Source organism: Orcinus orca, chromosome 5 (genome assembly GCF_937001465.1).
Source record: "Orcinus orca chromosome 5, mOrcOrc1.1, whole genome shotgun sequence".
Lineage (NCBI taxonomy): Eukaryota > Metazoa > Chordata > Mammalia > Artiodactyla > Delphinidae > Orcinus > Orcinus orca.
The window spans coordinates 145,625,202-145,643,656 of record NC_064563.1 but is presented as its reverse complement, the minus strand read 5'-3'; the positions used below and the strand labels follow the sequence as shown (position 1 = coordinate 145,643,656).

At 53.9% G+C, this 18,455-nt stretch overlaps 1 protein-coding gene across 1 annotated transcript in view; it reads right to left on the bottom strand.

Annotated features, from left to right (window-relative positions):
* UMODL1 (uromodulin like 1) overlaps window positions 1-18,455 on the bottom strand; it is a 63,303-nt gene that overhangs the window by 37,205 nt on the left and 7,643 nt on the right. The window contains exons 3-8 of the mRNA XM_033418366.2: window positions 15,173-15,334; window positions 14,284-14,405; window positions 11,464-11,650; window positions 9,679-9,819; window positions 3,427-3,681; window positions 505-617 (exon numbers count right to left, since the gene is read on the bottom strand). Of these exons, the coding sequence (XP_033274257.1) occupies window positions 505-617; window positions 3,427-3,681; window positions 9,679-9,819; window positions 11,464-11,650; window positions 14,284-14,405; window positions 15,173-15,334 (980 nt within the window). The remainder of the gene's footprint in view (window positions 1-504; window positions 618-3,426; window positions 3,682-9,678; window positions 9,820-11,463; window positions 11,651-14,283; window positions 14,406-15,172; window positions 15,335-18,455) is intronic.

Below are 18,455 nucleotides of genomic sequence, written 5' to 3'. Positions count from 1 at the left end.
AACGTGATGCTCGTGCTGCCCGCTGTGCTGTGAGGGAGGGAGTCCTTTGTCTCTGACCCAGGCATCTCGTGTCCTCTGCAAGCATCCATGCAACAGGCTAACTTACTAGCTTGCAAGAAGGGCCAAATCCTAGCCCTCTCCCAGCTACTGACAGGTTGGCAAGTCGCTTTTTTCTCCAGCTCAGCATCCCAGGATAGATGATAGCTGCTACTGGCCTGGTTCCCCCAAGCCTCATGCTGGTGCCCGCCTTCAGCCCCAGGGAGGAACGGATGCTTTGATCACTGGTAAATGCTTACTCAGTGAAGCTGCCCCAAAGAAGGAGGGCAGAGGCCCCAGGTCCCCCAAACAGAAGGTTCGACAAAAAACCCAGCTGAGCCATCAAGTGGTCCAGCCCGTTTGAATCAAAGGTGGTTTGTCCCCAAACCTATTTTAAGTCACGCATAAAAGGGGGCACAGGGTGGGTTTCTGGCTCCGGCTCTCGGAAAGCTCCTCTGCCGGGCTTACCTCGTGCAGCAGCTGCTGGGAGAAGTTCTGGAACTCGGGGCTCCCACGGTCCAGCAGCCCCTCTGTCACGTTGCGGTTTAGGATCCTGACAGTGACTTCGAACACCCGGGCATCTGAGACAGACGATGACACAAATGAGCTGAAATCCGGGGAGCGCGAGTCACACGCTTTTCTGTCAATGTTTTCCAATCTCTCCTACTCTTTGGAGGAGAATTTTTTGGAAAACAGATTGAGGCATGAGTCTTAGTTTTGGTAGCCACATTGGGGGAAATCAGCGTGAGGAATATATGCCTCTACGCTGGAGTGAAGGGAACTCAGACACAGACACACACTTTTAGAGCCAAAGCAGGGGGACAAGTTACAGACGTCACATGGCTCACACCGGCGGGAACTGGGGTTCAACCAGCCATGTAGGGTCCGAAGGCCCCTCCAACGATTCCTCACCCAGTGTGGCCGCTGCTTTCCTTGGCACACGCCCCAGCCAGGCCCCTGACACTCAGGTGACAAGTTCATCCTGATTTCTCTGGGACTTTCCCATTTTCCCACCAGAAGTCCCACCTCTCAAGAACCTACTCTGTCCCGGACAAAACGATAGGGTTGGTCAGCCTGTAAGGGACGTGTCCTTTTCTTTGGACATAAGCAAACCTGGAAAAGATTCAAGATGGGACATGGGAGCATGTCTCTTTCGATACCAAGAATGAAACCCACATCCACAGCAGACCCTGCAGCCATGATCTAGATTCTAATGATCTGAAGGCACTCACAGTTTGTCCCACCCTGGTTCTCCACCAGCCAGCGAGCTTCGCGCCGGTGGGGCAGAGTTTATCACCGCTGCACGCACACAGCCCCAGAAATGACACCAACGTTGTTTAGCGTACATTTCTAGATGGGGGCCCCTCTGAACCTTCTCCCACCTTAGCAAAAGGAACGAGTATCCCTTAGGGTCCGGGATTCCCAGGCTCCGGTCCTGCCCACATCACAGAGCCTCTCGGGAGGTGGGTATCCACCAGTGCTTCAGGAATCCAGACTTACCGTGAGGCCCCGGGTCTCCACTGCTACGATAATCTCTATGGCCTCCAACACAGCAAGCATTTAATAATGTCAAGTGAATTAGCTAAGACCTTTAAAGTGAATCGAGCTTCTTAAAAAAAAAAAATAGGGCTCTGCAAACATAAGGCATTTCTACAATACAGAGAAGGAACGAGAATCCAGCTGGGGAAGGAATCAGCTTGTAATCAGGAGTGTTATGGAACCTTCCAAATTATCTCCTCTGCGTTGGAATGTAGGTAATTTTTCCTGAGGGCACAGAGTCCATGGGGTTGGGGCAGAGCTGCATGTTCCTACTGCCCGTCCCAACTGAGATGAATTCGCGCTGGGATGTTGGTCCCACCAATTTTCACTTCTGAGATGAGTTGTGGGGGGACAGAGGGTGGAAGTGATCTGTGGGGATGGAGCCCCTCACGGTCCCAGTTTCCTCAAAGGGAAAAGAGTGTTCCCCCCATTTTCTCCGTGGAGCAACTTGAAAATAAAACAAGAGGGTAAGGTGGCACAAGTTTGGAAATTAGAGGCTGGTGCAAAGTCAAGGGCTCGAGTTTTTGCATGGCCGGGGTCTGGGGGCCCTCTGGGGGCCTGTTCTGCGTGTTTGCCCTTTAGCAGGGGTCGGCCCCCAATCAGTGCATAAAGGGTGTAGGCCAGACCTCCCCAGCCCTCACTCCCTCACTGCCACCATCACTGTCACTGGCGTTATCCCTACCCGTGAGACAGAACCCCCAGAGGGTGCTTTTTTTTTAATTTTTATTTTATATTGGAGTCTAGTTGACTAACCATGTTGTGTTAGTTTCAGGTGTGCAGCAACGTGAATCAGTTCTACATATATATCTATTCTTTTTCAGATTCTTTTCCCATTTAGGTCATTGCAGAGTACTGAGCGGAGTTCCCTGTGCTATACAGCAGGTCCTTGTTGGTTATCTATCTTAAATATAGTAGTGTGTTTATGTCAGTCCCAGACTCCCAATCTATCCCTCCCCCCAACACTCCCCCCACCATAGCATCTTTCATACAGTGATTTCTGCCCTCTGCCTGCTCTGAACCCCCAGGCTGGGTCTCCTCCCCTGCTCCAGTCCCAAGACCAGAATGTCTCAGAGCCACACTGTCCGTACGCACCCTTCCACGTCCTGCTGCCAGAGGCCAGCCTAGGAGGGAACTCCCCGGGCCGAACCTGACAGAGGTCTACACCACCGGGGTAGCACCACGACCAGGCAGAGGGGAGGTGGCATCACGGGGCAGGGCCAGTGTCGGCCACCTGGCAGAGTCACGTGGGTCACGCCAGCTGCCTCCTGGACACTGGAATCCCCAATTCATGCCTACGCTGTGTTTATTTGGGGCAAAAATTTCTTCAGGGCTCCGATGCAGTGGGCATCATGTTAGCTTTGCAAGTGCACGGCATGGGAAATGAGGCATACTTCGTGAAGATCTTACAGATGCTCAGCTCTTGGGTTTGGGGAAGTTATACAGACTCAGCTGTGTGGAATTAAGTGTGGCAAAAGTTCCTCCGATGCGTGTGAACCGCTACCCGCTTCTGCTCTACTATACTTTGGGCTTCACTCTCTCTGACTGCATTATGCGTCCTTCAAACCACAGCAAGATGGGATCTTCACAGAGCCCTCATCACCCCAGGTGTCAGAAGAGCCCCCAGTCAGGATGAGACGCAGGGGAGCGAGGGGAGCCTGTGCTGGCCACGAGCACCGTGGCACTGCTCCGGGACACAGAGCGCCCTCACTGCCCCCCAGGAGAGTTGGGGCCAGGTCAGTGACGGCCCCTGTCCTGCTCGTAGGAAGCACGTGATTGGAATCACCGGGGCCAGCAGACTAGGCTGGAGAGACAGACTCACAGGTCATGTGGATTTCAGACATGTGGCCTTACCGGTCTTGACAGTGACCGTGGTGGTGACGTTGGCCCAGCACCCCTGGTAGTTGGTCCTCACTGCATACAGCACTCCGGCCTCCAGCCCAGCCACCTCCAGGCTCGTCCCCCGGGTGCTGGCGTTCCTGAGCAGCTCCTCAGCCTGGTAAACCTGCACCTGGAAAGTGCAGTTCTGGGTGGAGTTTAAACTCCAAGACACTTGAAAGCTGCTGCTGGTGACGTTGAGGACCACGAGGTCTCTGATGGGAGGGCAGTCTGCAAAAGGGCAGAAGGAGGAAGACGCAGAAAACGTCAGAGAGAAGCAACAGGAGCAGAAGTCAACAAGTGGGCCGACATCAAAGTGAAAAGCTTCGGTCCCACGTGAAACCATCCACAGAATGAAAAGGCAGCCTACACACCGGGAGAAAAATCTGCAAATCATATATCTGATAAGGGGTTAATATCCAAAATATATGAAAATCATACAACTCATTAGCAAAAATAAAAACAATAATCATAATCCCATTTTAAAATGGGCAGTGGATCTGAATAGACATTTTTCCAGAGAAGACACACAGATGGCCAACAGGCACGTGAAAATGTGCTCAGTATCACTGACCATCTGGGAAATGCAAATCAAAACCGCAGTGAGGTATCACCTCACACCTGCTAGAATGGCTGTTATCAGAAAGACAAGAGGTAAGAAATGCTGGAGAGGGTGTGGAGAAAAGGGAACCCTCGTGCGCGGCTGGTGGGAATGTAAATTGGTGCAGCCACTATAGAGGACGGTATGGAGGTTCCTCAAGAAATGAAAAATGAAACTACCATATGATCCAGCAATTCCTTTCCTAGTTATTTATATGAAGGAAACAAAATCACTAACTCAAAGAGATACCGGCACCCCATGTTCATTACAGCATTATTTACAATAACCAAGCCATGAAAACAACCAGGCTGTTTTTGTAGCTGTGGTCATTATGGTGTGTGATGGGCTGAACTGTGTTCCCCTAAAACTCGTGTGTGGGGTCCTAACCCCCCAGTGCCTCAAAATGTGGCCGTATGTGGAGACAAAGTCATTAGAGAACTTGTTAAGTTAAAGTGAGGTCATCAGGGTGGCCCTAATCCAGCCTGACTCGTGTCCTTATAGAACAGGAGATGAGGACACAGCCAGGTAGAGGGAGGACCACGTGAGGACACGGGGAGGAGACGGCCGTCTGCACGCCAAGAGGCCTCTGAAGGCACGAGCCTGCCAACACCTTGCTCTTGGACTTCCAGCCTCTGGACTGTGAGAGAGTAACTTCCTGTTGTTTAAGCCCCGCAGTCTGTGGTGTGTGTTACGGCAGCCTGAGCAGATTAACGCAGGGTGTGATGTTTCTGGGCTACGTTTATAAATGCTGTCTCAACACAGATTCAAAGGGCCTGCTCTTCTGAGTCACAAGTACTTGATCATTTGCCGGAGGTCTTCTGCTCGGCTAATTCGTCACCCAAACAATGGCCCATGGGGAAGCAGGACTCTGGAGTCAGGCTGAGGTGTCCTGCGTTTTCATATCGACATTCATGCTTTAGGGAGTAATACTCAAATATAACAACCAATGTGTATTTTAATGCTCAGATGGAATTAAATGTCTTTTTGGGGGAGAAAAATTCTGGCTTCACAGCAGGCACCTGGCCAATATGAATTATACAAAGCCTAGGGTGGCCCTCAGTCTATAGACACCACCATTTTTACAGCAGAATTTGATTTCTATAAGAAACAAGCGATGAGGAGATTTTTTTTTTTAAATCTTTTGCAAAACCACAGTAAAGAAAAAAGAATTAAAATATATGTGAAGTTTCCAAAGCCCTTCCTGTAAGGATTCATAGGATATATGCTTTCTAATATTACAAAAAAATTGTCTTTCCGACAAATGTGTACGCTTCCTTTCAGTAAAAATTAAAATTGGCACAATTCAACCCATTTCCCTTTTGCCTTGGCTGCCAAGAGGCTCAGGATCAAGACTGGTGACCCAGCCTCATCCTGCAGCTCAGCCCTGCTGAGTCCTCCCTGAGCTGCCCTTTAGAAACGGCAGTGCCCTGTGGATGTGCTCCCCTACCGTGAGCCCCTGCAGGTCCCCGCAAAGCATGGGTATAAACTGGTGGATGCTGGAGAGACAGGTGAGCCCAGCCCTCCCTCCATCTAAATTCTTGCAGCTTCCTGAAAACTCTCCTTGCATGCAGAGGTAGCGTGTACTTGGAAGGAGACGTGTTTGTCCTTTTCACTGAATTGTCCAGTATTTTTCTGTGCCTTTGTCTCACAGGTGGTTTTCACTCTTTATGACGCTGTCCTTTGTTTCAGCTGAGGACTGGACAGCAGCTCAGGCCCTGAGACCGTGGGTCTCACCCCCACCTCCCGGCCACTGGGACCATGAAATCAAGACAATCACCTTCTGGGGGTCTAATAACCACGTAACTTTTCGGTCTGTGTCCCCAGGAACGTGTCACTGAGAAAGTAAGGAAAAGCTACAACTTTTCTAAAAATCTGCTAAAAGCACCGAATGTTCTGATTCACGCAAACCATACAACACCCAACATTCCTTCAATCCCGCAGGTGGCCACACGACACCTGGCAAATAGGACAGTGAGGCTGAGAACGAGGCCTGAGGCCTGGCTGCCGTATCCAGCTCGCAACAAGGTTGCAACCCCGCGTCCTGGTTGCCATTCAGGCATCACTCGATGTGCAACGGCAAACGAATCCGTATGATGGGCCTGTGTGTGGCCCTTTACAAGCACGAGTGCCTCCAGGCTGAGGGGAATTAAAATAGAAAGGGTCCCCTAGGTGTTGGAAAGAACTCCGGGACTGGCGTTTAGGAAGTCTGAGAGGGTATCAGGCTGGCTGGAGACATATTCACTGTTTAAATCAAGACGCCAGAGGGTCCCTAGAACACGGGGATAAGGAGCCACCAACAGGGTGGTTTCGACAGCTATGAAACACTCAGAAGCATCTGCAGAAGCTGCCGTCTGCCCATGGTCCCTGCAGCTAAGGCGCTGTGGGCGTGCGGCCCTCTCCTCCGTAGAAATAAGTCCTCCCTGCAGAGAATGCTACAGCCGAACATTTGTGTAGCTCTTTCTCCAATTGATTACCTTGAGACGTTGACAATTGTCCCGATCCAAGCGTGTTTGACCAACCACAGTGGCGATTTCATACGGTTCGACATTTATTGAGCACCTACTAGGTATCCAGCACAGTGATGGAAACAAGGACGGATTAAGGTCCACAGCGATGCCAGACACACACATGGGATGTCCAAGCCAGCGTGGCCAGTGTCGTAGCAGCAGTGGGGACACGGGGCTGTGGGGACACCCACGGCGCTATGGGCACCCCCTCCCACTACAGGCAGCATGCTGCCAGCCAGGCCATCGGTGACACACTTAGAGCTGCCGTTGGCTGAGGGCTGTGGCAGCGGGCGTGTCATTCCACGCAGCCCTTCTAACAATACCAGGTAATAGGTTCTACTGTACTATGATCCCATTTTACAGAGGACGAAACTGAGGCCCAGAAAGGTCAAGTCGAGAGTCAATGGCAAAGCCGTCCAATCACTCATGACCAAGTTCCCATGCTGCACTCCTAAACTGTCCCACCACCGGCAATAGACTGGGTAATGACCTCCAAAGAGAGCAGCTCCTAATCCCCGGAACCTGGAAATGTGACCTTATTTGGAAAAAGGGTCTTTGCAGGTCTGATGAAGTTAAGGATCTCAAGAAGAGACTGTCCTGGATGATCCAGGTGGGGCTTAAATGCGATCACAAGAGAGAGTCGGGAGAGAGGATGCACGCGCACACACAGAAGAGAAGGCCACGTGCAAAGGGAACAGAGAGAGGACTGAAGACGTTGGCCTTGAAGATGGGAGCGATGTGGCCACGAGCCAGGGGATTCCTGCAGCCCTCAGAAGAAGGGTGAGGCAAAGAAGGGGTCTCCCCTGGAGCCTCCGCAGGGAACGTGGCCCTGCCGACACCTGGACTTGAACCCAGTGATAACGATGGTGGGCTTCTGCCCTCCAGAACCGTGAGAGAATAAACTTCTGCTGTTTTAAACCCCCAAGTGTGTGCCGTTTTGTTACACAGGCCCAGGAAATGAATCCACCTACCCACGCGTCTTTAAGTAGTTTTCAAGGCCGCTGTTGGTGAGAAGGTACAACTTGTTGGGAAGGTCTTTGTGTTGCTGTGAAATCAGCCAACTTCTGACACACCAAGGCTAAGCCCTCTTCTGGAGGACAGAACCTGAGATACTCTAAGCCGGAAATAATGCTTCTTTCCTGACCCTTCCTTCTTCCCTCTGACTTGGATTTCAGTTCATTGGCCAGGACGCTTTCTGTCACTGCCCTTTGGCTTTGCAACGTCCCTCCCTCTGAAAATGTGGCCCAGAAGATAAGCCCAATTCTTGACCGGGTGTGATCCCAGGGTGCCACCGCCCTGCGGCCCTCCCCGGGCTGCGGTTGTGAACCTGAATTCAGGAGTCGACACTGATCTGAGGGAAGCATGTCAGATTCTCTGTGTCCACGGGTCTGGGCCTTTGTTCCTTCCAGGCAGCCCTGACCTGTGTCTGGTGGGGCAGGAAGGGTGCTGCCGGGGCAGTGGGCTTTCCCATGATCTCCCGTGTCAGTCTCTGCTCCTCTTTAAGCCCCGGACCTGCCAGCTGGACACCTGAACCTTGTAAAGGTAGAAACACTGGGCATTTGAGCCAAGACGCTGAGCATTCAGTCGTCGGAAACCTGACTATAGATCAGGTTTGTGAACTTGAGCGGTAATCCTTCGCAGCCTAGTGGACTCTCCAGCGGCGGCCCTGCCCTCACCAAGCAGCCACCTCAGAAGATGGTTCTTTATGGAGCTGAATAGCTATCAGTCTTCAGCTGGGTAGGGGACCGTGTCGGAGGGAGTTAGGATGACCCTTGAATACAGTTCCACTCCATCCTGAAAGCAGAACGTGTTCCACTCCATCCTGAAAGCAGAACGTGTTCCACTCCATCCTGAAAGCAGAACGTGTTCCACTCCATCCTGAAAACAGAACGTGTTCCTGGAACGTGAAGTGCAAACCGGGCAATATTTCTTAGGGGTTTTCTTGTGCAAGAAACCAGCTGCCCTGCGTGTCATTAACTGGGTGACCAACGTCACAAGAAAAGCATCTGAAATTTGCGCTGTATTTTCCACGGGTCTGTACCTCTTACCCGTTCCAGCAGATAGCTCATTTATTGTATTAGCTTCTAAATTTAAAACATGTGCTCTTTCCCTTCACCATATGCGATTGGAATTCGCTCTAACTTTCTGATCGGGAGACACCGGCTTTGTCTTTTCTGCCCTGTTGGAACTGAGGTCGGGGCGGTGCGCTTTCCCTGTTTATGTTGAGCTGTCAGCGTGGCAGTTTGGCAGCACTCCTGCCTGTGAACAGAGTCTGATGTCTTCTCAGATAACCGAGCAGAGTATGGTCAATAACTGTATATTCCAAACTCCTGTTCACATGGCGGGTCGGGTTGCTCCCCCCTGAGGCCACAGCACAGGAGATCTAGGACGGGCTGCTGGGATTCTGTGCAAAGCTTTGTGGGTACATCGTGCACAGAGGAGATGCACGGTTCTAATCGGACAAAGCCCCCAGGGCACAGGACAGGCGAGTCTGGCCGCAGAGGTGGGGCTGGTAGGTGCATTTTTAAAACTCCAGAGACCCTAGGAATAGCCACCACTCAATCACCCCTCTCCCCTTAAAGGGAAAAGAACATGAGGATTAAATCACTAATTTATTCCAACTCAGTTATAACAAGATTCTCCCCAACCACTTCACAATGCTAGCGAAAGTTGTAGTGTTCAGAGAGGAATGTTGGAGGTGACATACAAGTCCCCCACGAGGGAAATAGCTAAGAGCATTGCATCCCTGCTATAGCATACCACTGTTACTCGAGCATTGAAAATCGTAATTATGAAGACAAGGTTGCTTCTTGGAAACCTTTACATGACATAATGGGAAGTGAAGAAAGCAAGATACAAAATTGAATATGTGGCAGGATTTAAATAAGGTCAAAAACAAAAAAACTGGGAGGAAACAGGAGAAAATAAAAACAATTGGCCACGGTGCTGAGACTGGGAGCGACTTATCCTTGCACTCCCGTAACAATGTTGTTAAAGCCATAAATCAGGTTCCAGAAAGAAGAGAGAATTCTAGAGGCCAAAGGGGATAAGGTGTGTCTGCATCTCAACTGAGGCTTCCTTAAGGCCTTCCTTCCCCACCTGGAGAGCCCGGTCGCTCACCTTGACAGCTGCCATCCAGCTTCTGGGGGGACGAGGTGGGTGACTCCGGGTGACCGAGGCACTGGTACGAGCCCTCCATGTTTAGACACCGTCCCCTCCCAGCGCAGGCGTTGAGTTCGTCATAGGAACATTCATCTACGTCTGTGGGAAAGGAGAACAGGTGAGAATACTCATCAGGGCCATCGGTCCTTCCCATTAACCTCTAGATGTGTATCGCACAAGCTGAGGAAGTGGTTTGGGCTGCGGTCCCCAGGGGCCTCTTGATGCCCTGCCTCAGAGGCCCCGTCGGTCACAACCCTCTTCACCGGAGCAGCTGGCCCACGGCTCAAGGCACAGCTCCATGTGCTTGGGTGGGCGCTGTGGCCCGAGCAGATCACTTTGGGGCTGTGTTGAGTCTGAAATCATGAGGTCCAGACATCCTTCCCAAGCATCTATCCTGTGGACGGCAGTGTATGGATGGAGAAATAGGGCAGAGCAGCCCTTGACCTGCAGAAGGGGCCTGGCCCTCTCCTGTCGGAAGCCAGGCTTCTCTGCCGCCAGGACCGAGCAAGGCCATATCACCGTTTTATCTAAGCCAGACGGAAAAAAAAGGCCACCGTCACCCACCGAGCACCAACCGCTCTCTTGGCCGCCGTGAGGGGCTGTTCGTTCTTTACTAACCCTAGCTCGTCTTCATGCTGGTTACCCCTCCCCACGGAGATTGATTGAAATACCCAATCACAGAACTGCCTCTGCTTTCTGACAGCATCCAACCTAGAACAAGCCCCACTCCCTTACCCCTCCCTCTCCTCAGCCACCCAATCAGAGCCGCACCCCATAACGGAGTCTCTCTGACCCCCTCCCGCGGACGCGCCCGCGGGCCCTGCCGCGTGCCTTCTCTCTCGCTGCCTCGTGAGCTAACCCCTCCTGGTTCACCTGCTGGGGAGTTTCTAGGGTCTCCAGACGGAAACCTGTCAGAACGGACGAGACAAGCACTTGGTTTAAGGGCGCTGCTCGGTTTGGTTTTCAAGAACATTTGCAGAGTTGAAGGGAAGGCCATCCCTAGAGCTTTCCCTGGGCTCCAGACCCTGGCGTCTTTCTGTGTGACCTTCAGAGGCATAGAAAGAGCTGCCTCACGAGAGCGGCCATCCTCCTAAGGGTGCAGCAAACTCCAGCTGCCTTCTGTAGTGGGAAGGAAAGTGCCGCTGGAGCCCAGCCGTCTGCTCACGGACTGTCCAAGGTTACTTTCATGCCACTTTGCAAAGCTGAGCTGTTGAAACAGGCCATGTGGCCCACAGCCAAAAATATTTACTATCTGGCCTTCTTCAGAAAGTTTGCCAAACCCTGACATGGACAGAAAAAAAAAAAGAAAAGAAAAGCCAGGTAATTTCTTCTAGAAACACATCTGTCTGCTGCACCAAACTCAGATTTGTGCCAACTCTGCTTTAAGAGCCTTCGAGATGTAAGGATGTCCTTAGCGAGGGTGGGAAAGAGGCCACAAGGAAATTTGGGAACCCGAGAACTGAGCAAATGGGTTATTTGTGTGCTGTTCTAGGATTTGTTCTCCAGCCTCCACCTGGATGGAAGGAGAAACTGGACGTGAGAGGCTTAGGAGGAGGCCGGAAGGAGGGAAGGGGAAGGGGATGCTAGCACAGATCGTGTTCTCAAAATCTCGGCTTCGGAACTTGGAGTTTAAACTCTGGGCTGGGATGAGCTAAAGGTGGGTCTGACCACCCCTCACCCACTGGATGATTCTCCCACTCCGGTGGTCCCCGCCCCCAAGGGGACAACAAAGGGAAGCCGCACCTTGCACCCGGATGTCAATCACTTCATAGATGCGTTTCACCACGCCGTCCAGCGCCGCGGAGATGCGGGCCACAGGCTCCGGCTGCGGCAGACCCAGCAGCAGCCGGGACACCGTGATCGAGGTGTCCCCCCCGGCCGAGTGCAAGTGGTGGACAGCGGTGTCCAGTGGCTGCAGGGCACTGGTGACCTGTGAAACCAGAGTCAGAGCATCAGGTGGTGGAAGGACGCGCCCATCGGACAGACAGGGAGACAGAGGCATAGGGACGTTAAAATTAACTGCACAAACACACAACACACACACACACACACACCACACACACACACCATTCTCCTGTGCAGCAAAAAACTCTCTCCAATATTTTTATTTCTGTTGTCATTCCAATAAAGTCCCGCAAACCAGATTATAAATACTTTGGGGTTGAATTGTGTCCCCCTCCCAAAAAAAAATCCCCATGTTGGAGTCCTAATCCCCCAGAACCTCAGAATGTGACCTTATTTGGAGATAGGGCCGTTGCAGATGTAGTTAGTTAAGATGAGCTCATTAGGGTGGGCCTTGGTCCAAGATGACTGGTGTCCTTCCACAAAGAAGACGTTTGGACACAGACAGACACTGGCAGAGGAAACAATGTGAGGACACAGGGAGAAGCTAAGGAGACGCCTGGAGCGGACCTCGGCTGTGTGGTCTGCTACCGCAGCCCCAGGAAGAGACACCGGTCAACCAGGGTCCCCCCACCGGTCCCCGCCCTTGCAGCTGACAACAGAGAATCAGGTCTGGAATTGGGGAACTGGACGTCAAACCACATCTGACATTTTCTGAAATTGAACGATCCCTTTTCTCGTTTCATATGAATTCTCTTTGTTCCAGTCTAATATCCCGAAATCTCAAGGTAGCATTGATATTTGCCTTGGGAAGACAGGCAAACAGCGTGACTACCAGGCAGAAGGGCATCACCGAAGCAGGATTTGCCAACAAACCCACAAGTCTCCCCTGGAAACCAGAAAGGTGTTTGGGGGGCCCTGGAGCCCGCGCCCTCCTCAGCAGACTTGAAACCCTTCACAGGGGGAGGCAGATCAGGAAGTCAACACTGGCCTCGTGCAAACCCCTTAGTTAGGGCGCCCAGCACCTGATGCAGTCAGGAGCCCATGTGGACAGGCTCTCCTGAGGGGAGGAACAAAACCTTCACACATGAAGAGGCAAAGGGTGACGAGAACAATAACATTCAAAAACCAACAATCACAGCAGCTTAGAACCTACATGGATCAACATCGTTTTAAGCTTTTTAATGTACTGTCTAAACCTCACAGCCACTGTCTCATGTAGGCTTATGATTATTCCTGTTTAATAGAGTAGGTATCTAAGGCACAGAGAGGTTAAGTAACTTGAGCAAGGTCACACAGCTGATGAGTGACAGTATTGGGATTTGAATCCATGCAGTCTGGCTCCAGAGCCATGTTCTTACTGGCCAGCTAGGCACCCCCAGCTAAGAAAAGACAAAAATCTCTTCTAGCTGGGACAGTTAAAGAGGCTTCTGGGTCAAGGTGACCTTTGGGAGTACCTCTCAAGCCGTTTTACTGGACAGCCCAGAGCAAGGTGAGGGTGTGTGCCATCTGTTTTGGGCTCACCCCGGCCAACTCTGGTCTGATTTCATGACCCAGGGGCCACATCTACAGGACCTGACAGTCAGGAAGGACCAGGCACACAGTGTGAGGGGTCCAGTGCGGAAGGAAATGTGCAGCCCCTTGTTCAAAAATTATTAAGCATTTCAAGAGGCAACAGCAGAGCATTATACAAATGCAGGGCCCTTCCCAGCGTGGGGTGACTGCAGGGCACTCACCTGGGAAGCGGGTCCTGAGGTCAGACCACCACCCTGGGCAGGCACTGTCAGGTGGTGGTGAGCAGTGCCTGCCCCCAGCTGGGCGCCCAGGACCTGGGCGGGGGTGGGGCGACTCCCAGAGCGTGAAGACGTCCTGCTCGTTGCAAGGCGCTGCTGAGGCGTCAGCAAGCATGAGCTGTGTCTAGGCTGGGGCTCCCTCCTGGGGGTGGGGTGCGGGCCTTGCCCCTCAGGGGGCCTGTGGCCACATCTGGAGACAGTTTTGGTTGTCACAGCCGGGCACATTTCTGGCCTCTTTTGGGTAGAGCCAGGCCTGCTGCGAAACCCTGTGGGGACAGGCAGCCCCATGACAGAGCCATGCAGCCCCAAACATCGACAGTGCCAAGGCAGAGAAGCCCAGTCTAGAGGTCCCCATCTCAGCACCTTCCAGAACTCCTGGGACTTCCCTAAAGCAGGAACCAGAACTCGGGGATGCGTGAGAGAGGTGCTCAAGGGCACAGCTCTGGGGCCTGGGAAGGCTGCACCCGGGCCTTAAGCAACAGACCCTGAAAACAGGAGGAGTTTCCTGCTTCACGTCGTGATAGGGTAGGGCTCGCACGCCACGTACCTCAAAACACACCAAACTGCACCCTTCCGAGAGGGCATTTTATTGCACAAAAATCGTATCTCTTTCAAGCTGGTTTTTTTTTTTTTTTTTTTTTTTTTGTAATACGCGGGCCTCTCACTGTTGCGGCCTCTCCCGTTGTGGAGCACAGGCTCCGGACGCGCAGGCTCAGCGGCCATGGCTCACGGGCCCAGCCGCTCCGCGGCATGTGGGATCCTCCCGGACCCGGGGCACGAACCCGTGTCCCCTGCATCGGCAGGCGGACTCTCAACCACTGCGCCACCAGGGAAGCCCCAAGCTGTTTTTAAGTAAGAATCCACATTTGGTTCAGAGTCAGTCAGTTGGGGTCTCTTGTGGAACCCCTCCCGACACCCCGACACCTACCATGGAGTGCAGAAGCCTCATGTGATTCAGCAGCCTGGGGTCTGCCTGCTGGAGCTCCGTGAAGTCCATCTTCACCAGGACGGTCACGTTGTACCAGAAACTCGCCAGCTTCCTCTCTGGAGCTGCCCGAGGGCACAGGGATGAGCCTCAGGCCCAGGACAGGCTGGGGCCACAGGAGGCCCCTGGGGAATGGGGTGGCACGCTTCCGACCCCCTGCCCCTGCTTCTCTTATGTTATCTATGGTCCCATTTATACCGTAGAATGTACTATTGTACACAAGGTATATTAGATAACATGACGTATATTACTTATAACATATATACTATAATGTATACAGTATAATAGTATCATTATATATTATATGTAACATAATATTTACATTATGTATACTATTACTTTATACTATGCTAATAAGATATATATTATACTAATACTTCATGTTTTATAATATATTGTATATTGCACGTTATATATCTATACAGTTTATATGTGTTTCCCTGGCTCTGAACCTTGACCACCTCTTCTCCTGGGGGCCTGCACTGACTTGCCAGACGGGGGCCTGGGAAGGATTTCGGGTCCCCGTGGGGCTGCACAAGCAGACAGTCCTAAACCTCCCAGCTCTGACACAGCTCAGCTCCCAGCAAGCTCACCGGGAGCTCTGAGGGCCTCCCCAGGCAATCTTGGGAAACTGGGGTCCCTGCTTTTCCAGGAACGTCTAACCCCCTCAGGGCAGCTGTGAGCACACTTCTCCCCCTGAGGGGTCAGTGGCCGGATTTTATGAGTGAAATGGGCCCGTGCACAGGCTGCAGGCTCCCCACAAAACCCGGGCTGCTGCTACCAGAAATTCACTCCTCCTCCCACCTTCTCCCAGATCAGGCCTCAGCCCTACCTCGGGGGGCAGGGGCCGAGCAGCGGGGGCCCGCCGACGAAGGGCAGCACTTCTGAAGACCAGGACAGTCCGCATCCAGGGTGCATGGCGAGGTAGACGCTTCTGGCCTCACCACTGGGCAGAGGCCGGGTTTAGATGCGAACTCCTCAGACCGATTCAGGGCTGGGGGACAAGCGAGCAGCGATTAGTGCTATTGGCTGTGGAATCCCAGATGGCCCGCATGGCGCTGTGTCTGGATGCCTCCTGGCACTGGGATCTGTCTGCGGTTCCGAGGCGCACAGAGCAGCCCACTCAAGGGCCACCACCAGGCCTGGGCAGGGCCTCGCCCTGTCCTGCAGAGCAGCCATCGAGGCCGTTTGCTCTGACTCCAACGTAGCCTGACCGTCTTTCCTGGGAGGAGGGCAGCTTCTCCCAGGAAGCTGGGGTCCCGGGTGTCCTGTTCCTCTAGGCCTCAGGAGTCCATGTACAGGGCTCTCTACCACGCCCGTAGAGGCCCCCTTGCTGCTCTGTGTCCTGACAGCTCACTCACTCACTCATTGAATATTTATTGAGCACCTACTATGTGCCAGACACAAAGCAAGGTACCCGTGACCCAGCAGTGGGCCCGAGGCAAAGTCCCTGCCTCAGGACACTTAGATGTTGGACAGAGACCAATATGCCAATAGGCCTACAAAAGCTCAGATGAATGAGAGCTGCGGGGAAGAAGCAGGGCCCAGGGGCAGGTAGGCAGGGAAGGCCACCCTGAACGGAGGTCTCTGCAGGGGCCGGGGCACTGGGGGGACAGCCTGTAGCTTGAGGCCCAGGAAGTGGGAATGCGCTGGGCCCCCCAAAGGTGAGAAGGAGGTCCCTGGGGCTGGTGAGGGCGCGGTGGGTGAGCAGGTGGGCTGGGCCACGGAAAGACCCCCGCGGTGTTGAGGTGGGTGCCCTGGGGGTTTGGGGCAGGTCCGTGGTGAAGGGGACACTGTGGTGCCCTGCCCAGACTCTCACTGCTCTGCCAACCTCTGCGTCCCCACCTCCTAGGACCCTCAGGTGGCCCTTGGGGGCTGGAGCTGCCGCACCCCGTATGCAAACCACCTTCCGACCCGTGGCCAATGCCGTGAAATCGTCCCCTGCCTCTGCCCCTTCCCTTCCCTGTCCTGCGTCCACAGCTTCCCTGAGGGCGGCCTGACTTGCTAATCCCTGCGCTGCTCTGGCAGCCGCGCCTGTCGAGAGCCTATTGTGATGGTCCAGGCGCGCCTGTCCAGAGCCTATTGTGACGGTCCAGGCAAGAGCTGGTGGAGGCTGGACCAGGGTGATGGGTGGAAACAAGCGGGAAGCCTCAGATCCTGAGTGTCTGTAGCTGGAAGTGCCCGCAGGACGTGCTGACAGACAGGGCAGGGTGTAAAAGAAAGAAGCTTCAAGATGGTTCCAAGGCTTCAGGCCTGGGCATCCACTCGGCACCATTTCCGGGAGAAGCTGCAGGAAGAGTGGCCTTGGGTGGAGCCAGGATTTGGCCGTGCGGATGTGAAGTGTGGCGCGCTTTCTGGAGGCGCACGTGGAGATGGGGGGCAGCGAGGCCCTGTCCCCTCCCCTGGTCAATGCCCGGGAGGTCCGCTGAGGTCAATCAGCGGGGCTGTGGGCTGCACACCTCCAGGGCCAGCACTCACAACGTGCTCGGTGGGACGCAGCTCGGGGCAGACGATGCAGACGACAGGAGCCTGCAGGAGGCAAAGACGACGGGGGCTGTGCAGCCAGGTGTGGTGAGGGCTGGCGGAGGCATGGGCAAAGAGCTTTCAGAGATCTGATAAAAGCAGGAACTATCTGAGAATCCGGGGGCTCCTAGGGGACTAGCCGGGAGCCAGGGTGCTGACATTCAGGGGACAGGAAAGCACAGGAGAGGGAGAGAAGAACGGGAACCTGGGGGAAGCGGGCGTGCTGCTCTCTGCAGGGAGGCGGCCAGGGCGCCAGCTGATGCTGCCGGACACTCGCTCGGTGGCTGGGCGTCGGGGGCGGCAGGGCTGACCCCCCTGCCGGGTCTGTGCAGGCCCAGCAGTGGATGGAGCTCAGGGCAGCATGGGATGCAGGAAGCTGGGCAGCCGTGAGCGTCCGGGGGCTGAGGGCAGCAGGGAGGGAGCACAAGGAAGGCAAGACCCCAACCAGCGTCCGAGGAAGGGCCTGTGTGAGCTCCACCCACCCACCCGGGGACGAGGGCTCCAGGCCCGACTGGGTGTCACTCAAACCCATCTGCCTCCTGCCCAGGTCCACGTAAAGCTCTGTGTCCTACGTGACAGTCAGGAGAGCCACTCTGGGCTCCCCAAACTCCAGGACAGTCAGCGAAGGCGTGACAGCCGTGCTCTGGAAACGCGCCCTCAGAGCTGGGGAGGGCCAGCCCCTCGGGAGGATGCGTGGGGTCGCCAGGTGGAAAGGAAGAGCCGAGGGGCCGGGGTCCTAAGGGTGGTCCTCTGGGGCTCTCCAGAGTCTCTGCAGGGTGCTCCACAGCCAGAAAGAAGGTGGCGGCCCCTCCTGCTGGGAACACATCACCAAGGCAGCTGCATGGGTCCCCGTCAGCTCTCTCCTCACGGAAGCTGAGCCTGGGCTTGGCGGTCACTGTCAAGCGCGTTCTCCTCTCCACGCTGTCCTCGGCCCCCTCCTCACTTCCTAGTTGCCCCGGTGGCTATTCCGACGTCTGACGTCCTGGAGAAGCGGCCATGCAGGGACAGCTTTGGTGCAGCCCGAGAGAGGCTGTGCTGGGATGGAAATGCCGAGACCCCCGGAGGGCCACCCGCCAAGGATCGGGAGCACGTTGCTTTCTCTCCCATTGTGAAAACGAGCCGCCTCGGTTGGCAGTCCCTCTGCCCACGGGACTCTAGCTAGAATGTTCTGGGCCTCTCCTGCCTGGCAGTTAAGAAACATGAGATTAAATGTATCATGGGCTCCTGGGACTGAAAAATGACATTAGGGGGAAAAAAAGGGAAATCCAAGTAAAGTGTGGAGTAGAATTAAGCAGTAATGCACCCACGTTGGTCCTTATTGGGGAAAATGCTCCCTGGTAATGTAAGAGCTAACATTAGGGACCCTGGGAGAGGGGTGAAGGGGGACTCTCTCTACTGTCTTTGCAAATCTTTGTCTGGAAATTGAAAACTATTCTAAACCAAGAGGTTTAACTAAATGAAAGGAAAATAGCCACCAGGAGAAACGGGCTTCCAAAAACAGTGACCTGATCACAACAGAAGTGCTTTCGAGTTAAAGTTCGTCTTAATATGGAGGCTGCTGGGAAACTCCCTCCATCCCTCAGGGCTGGCCG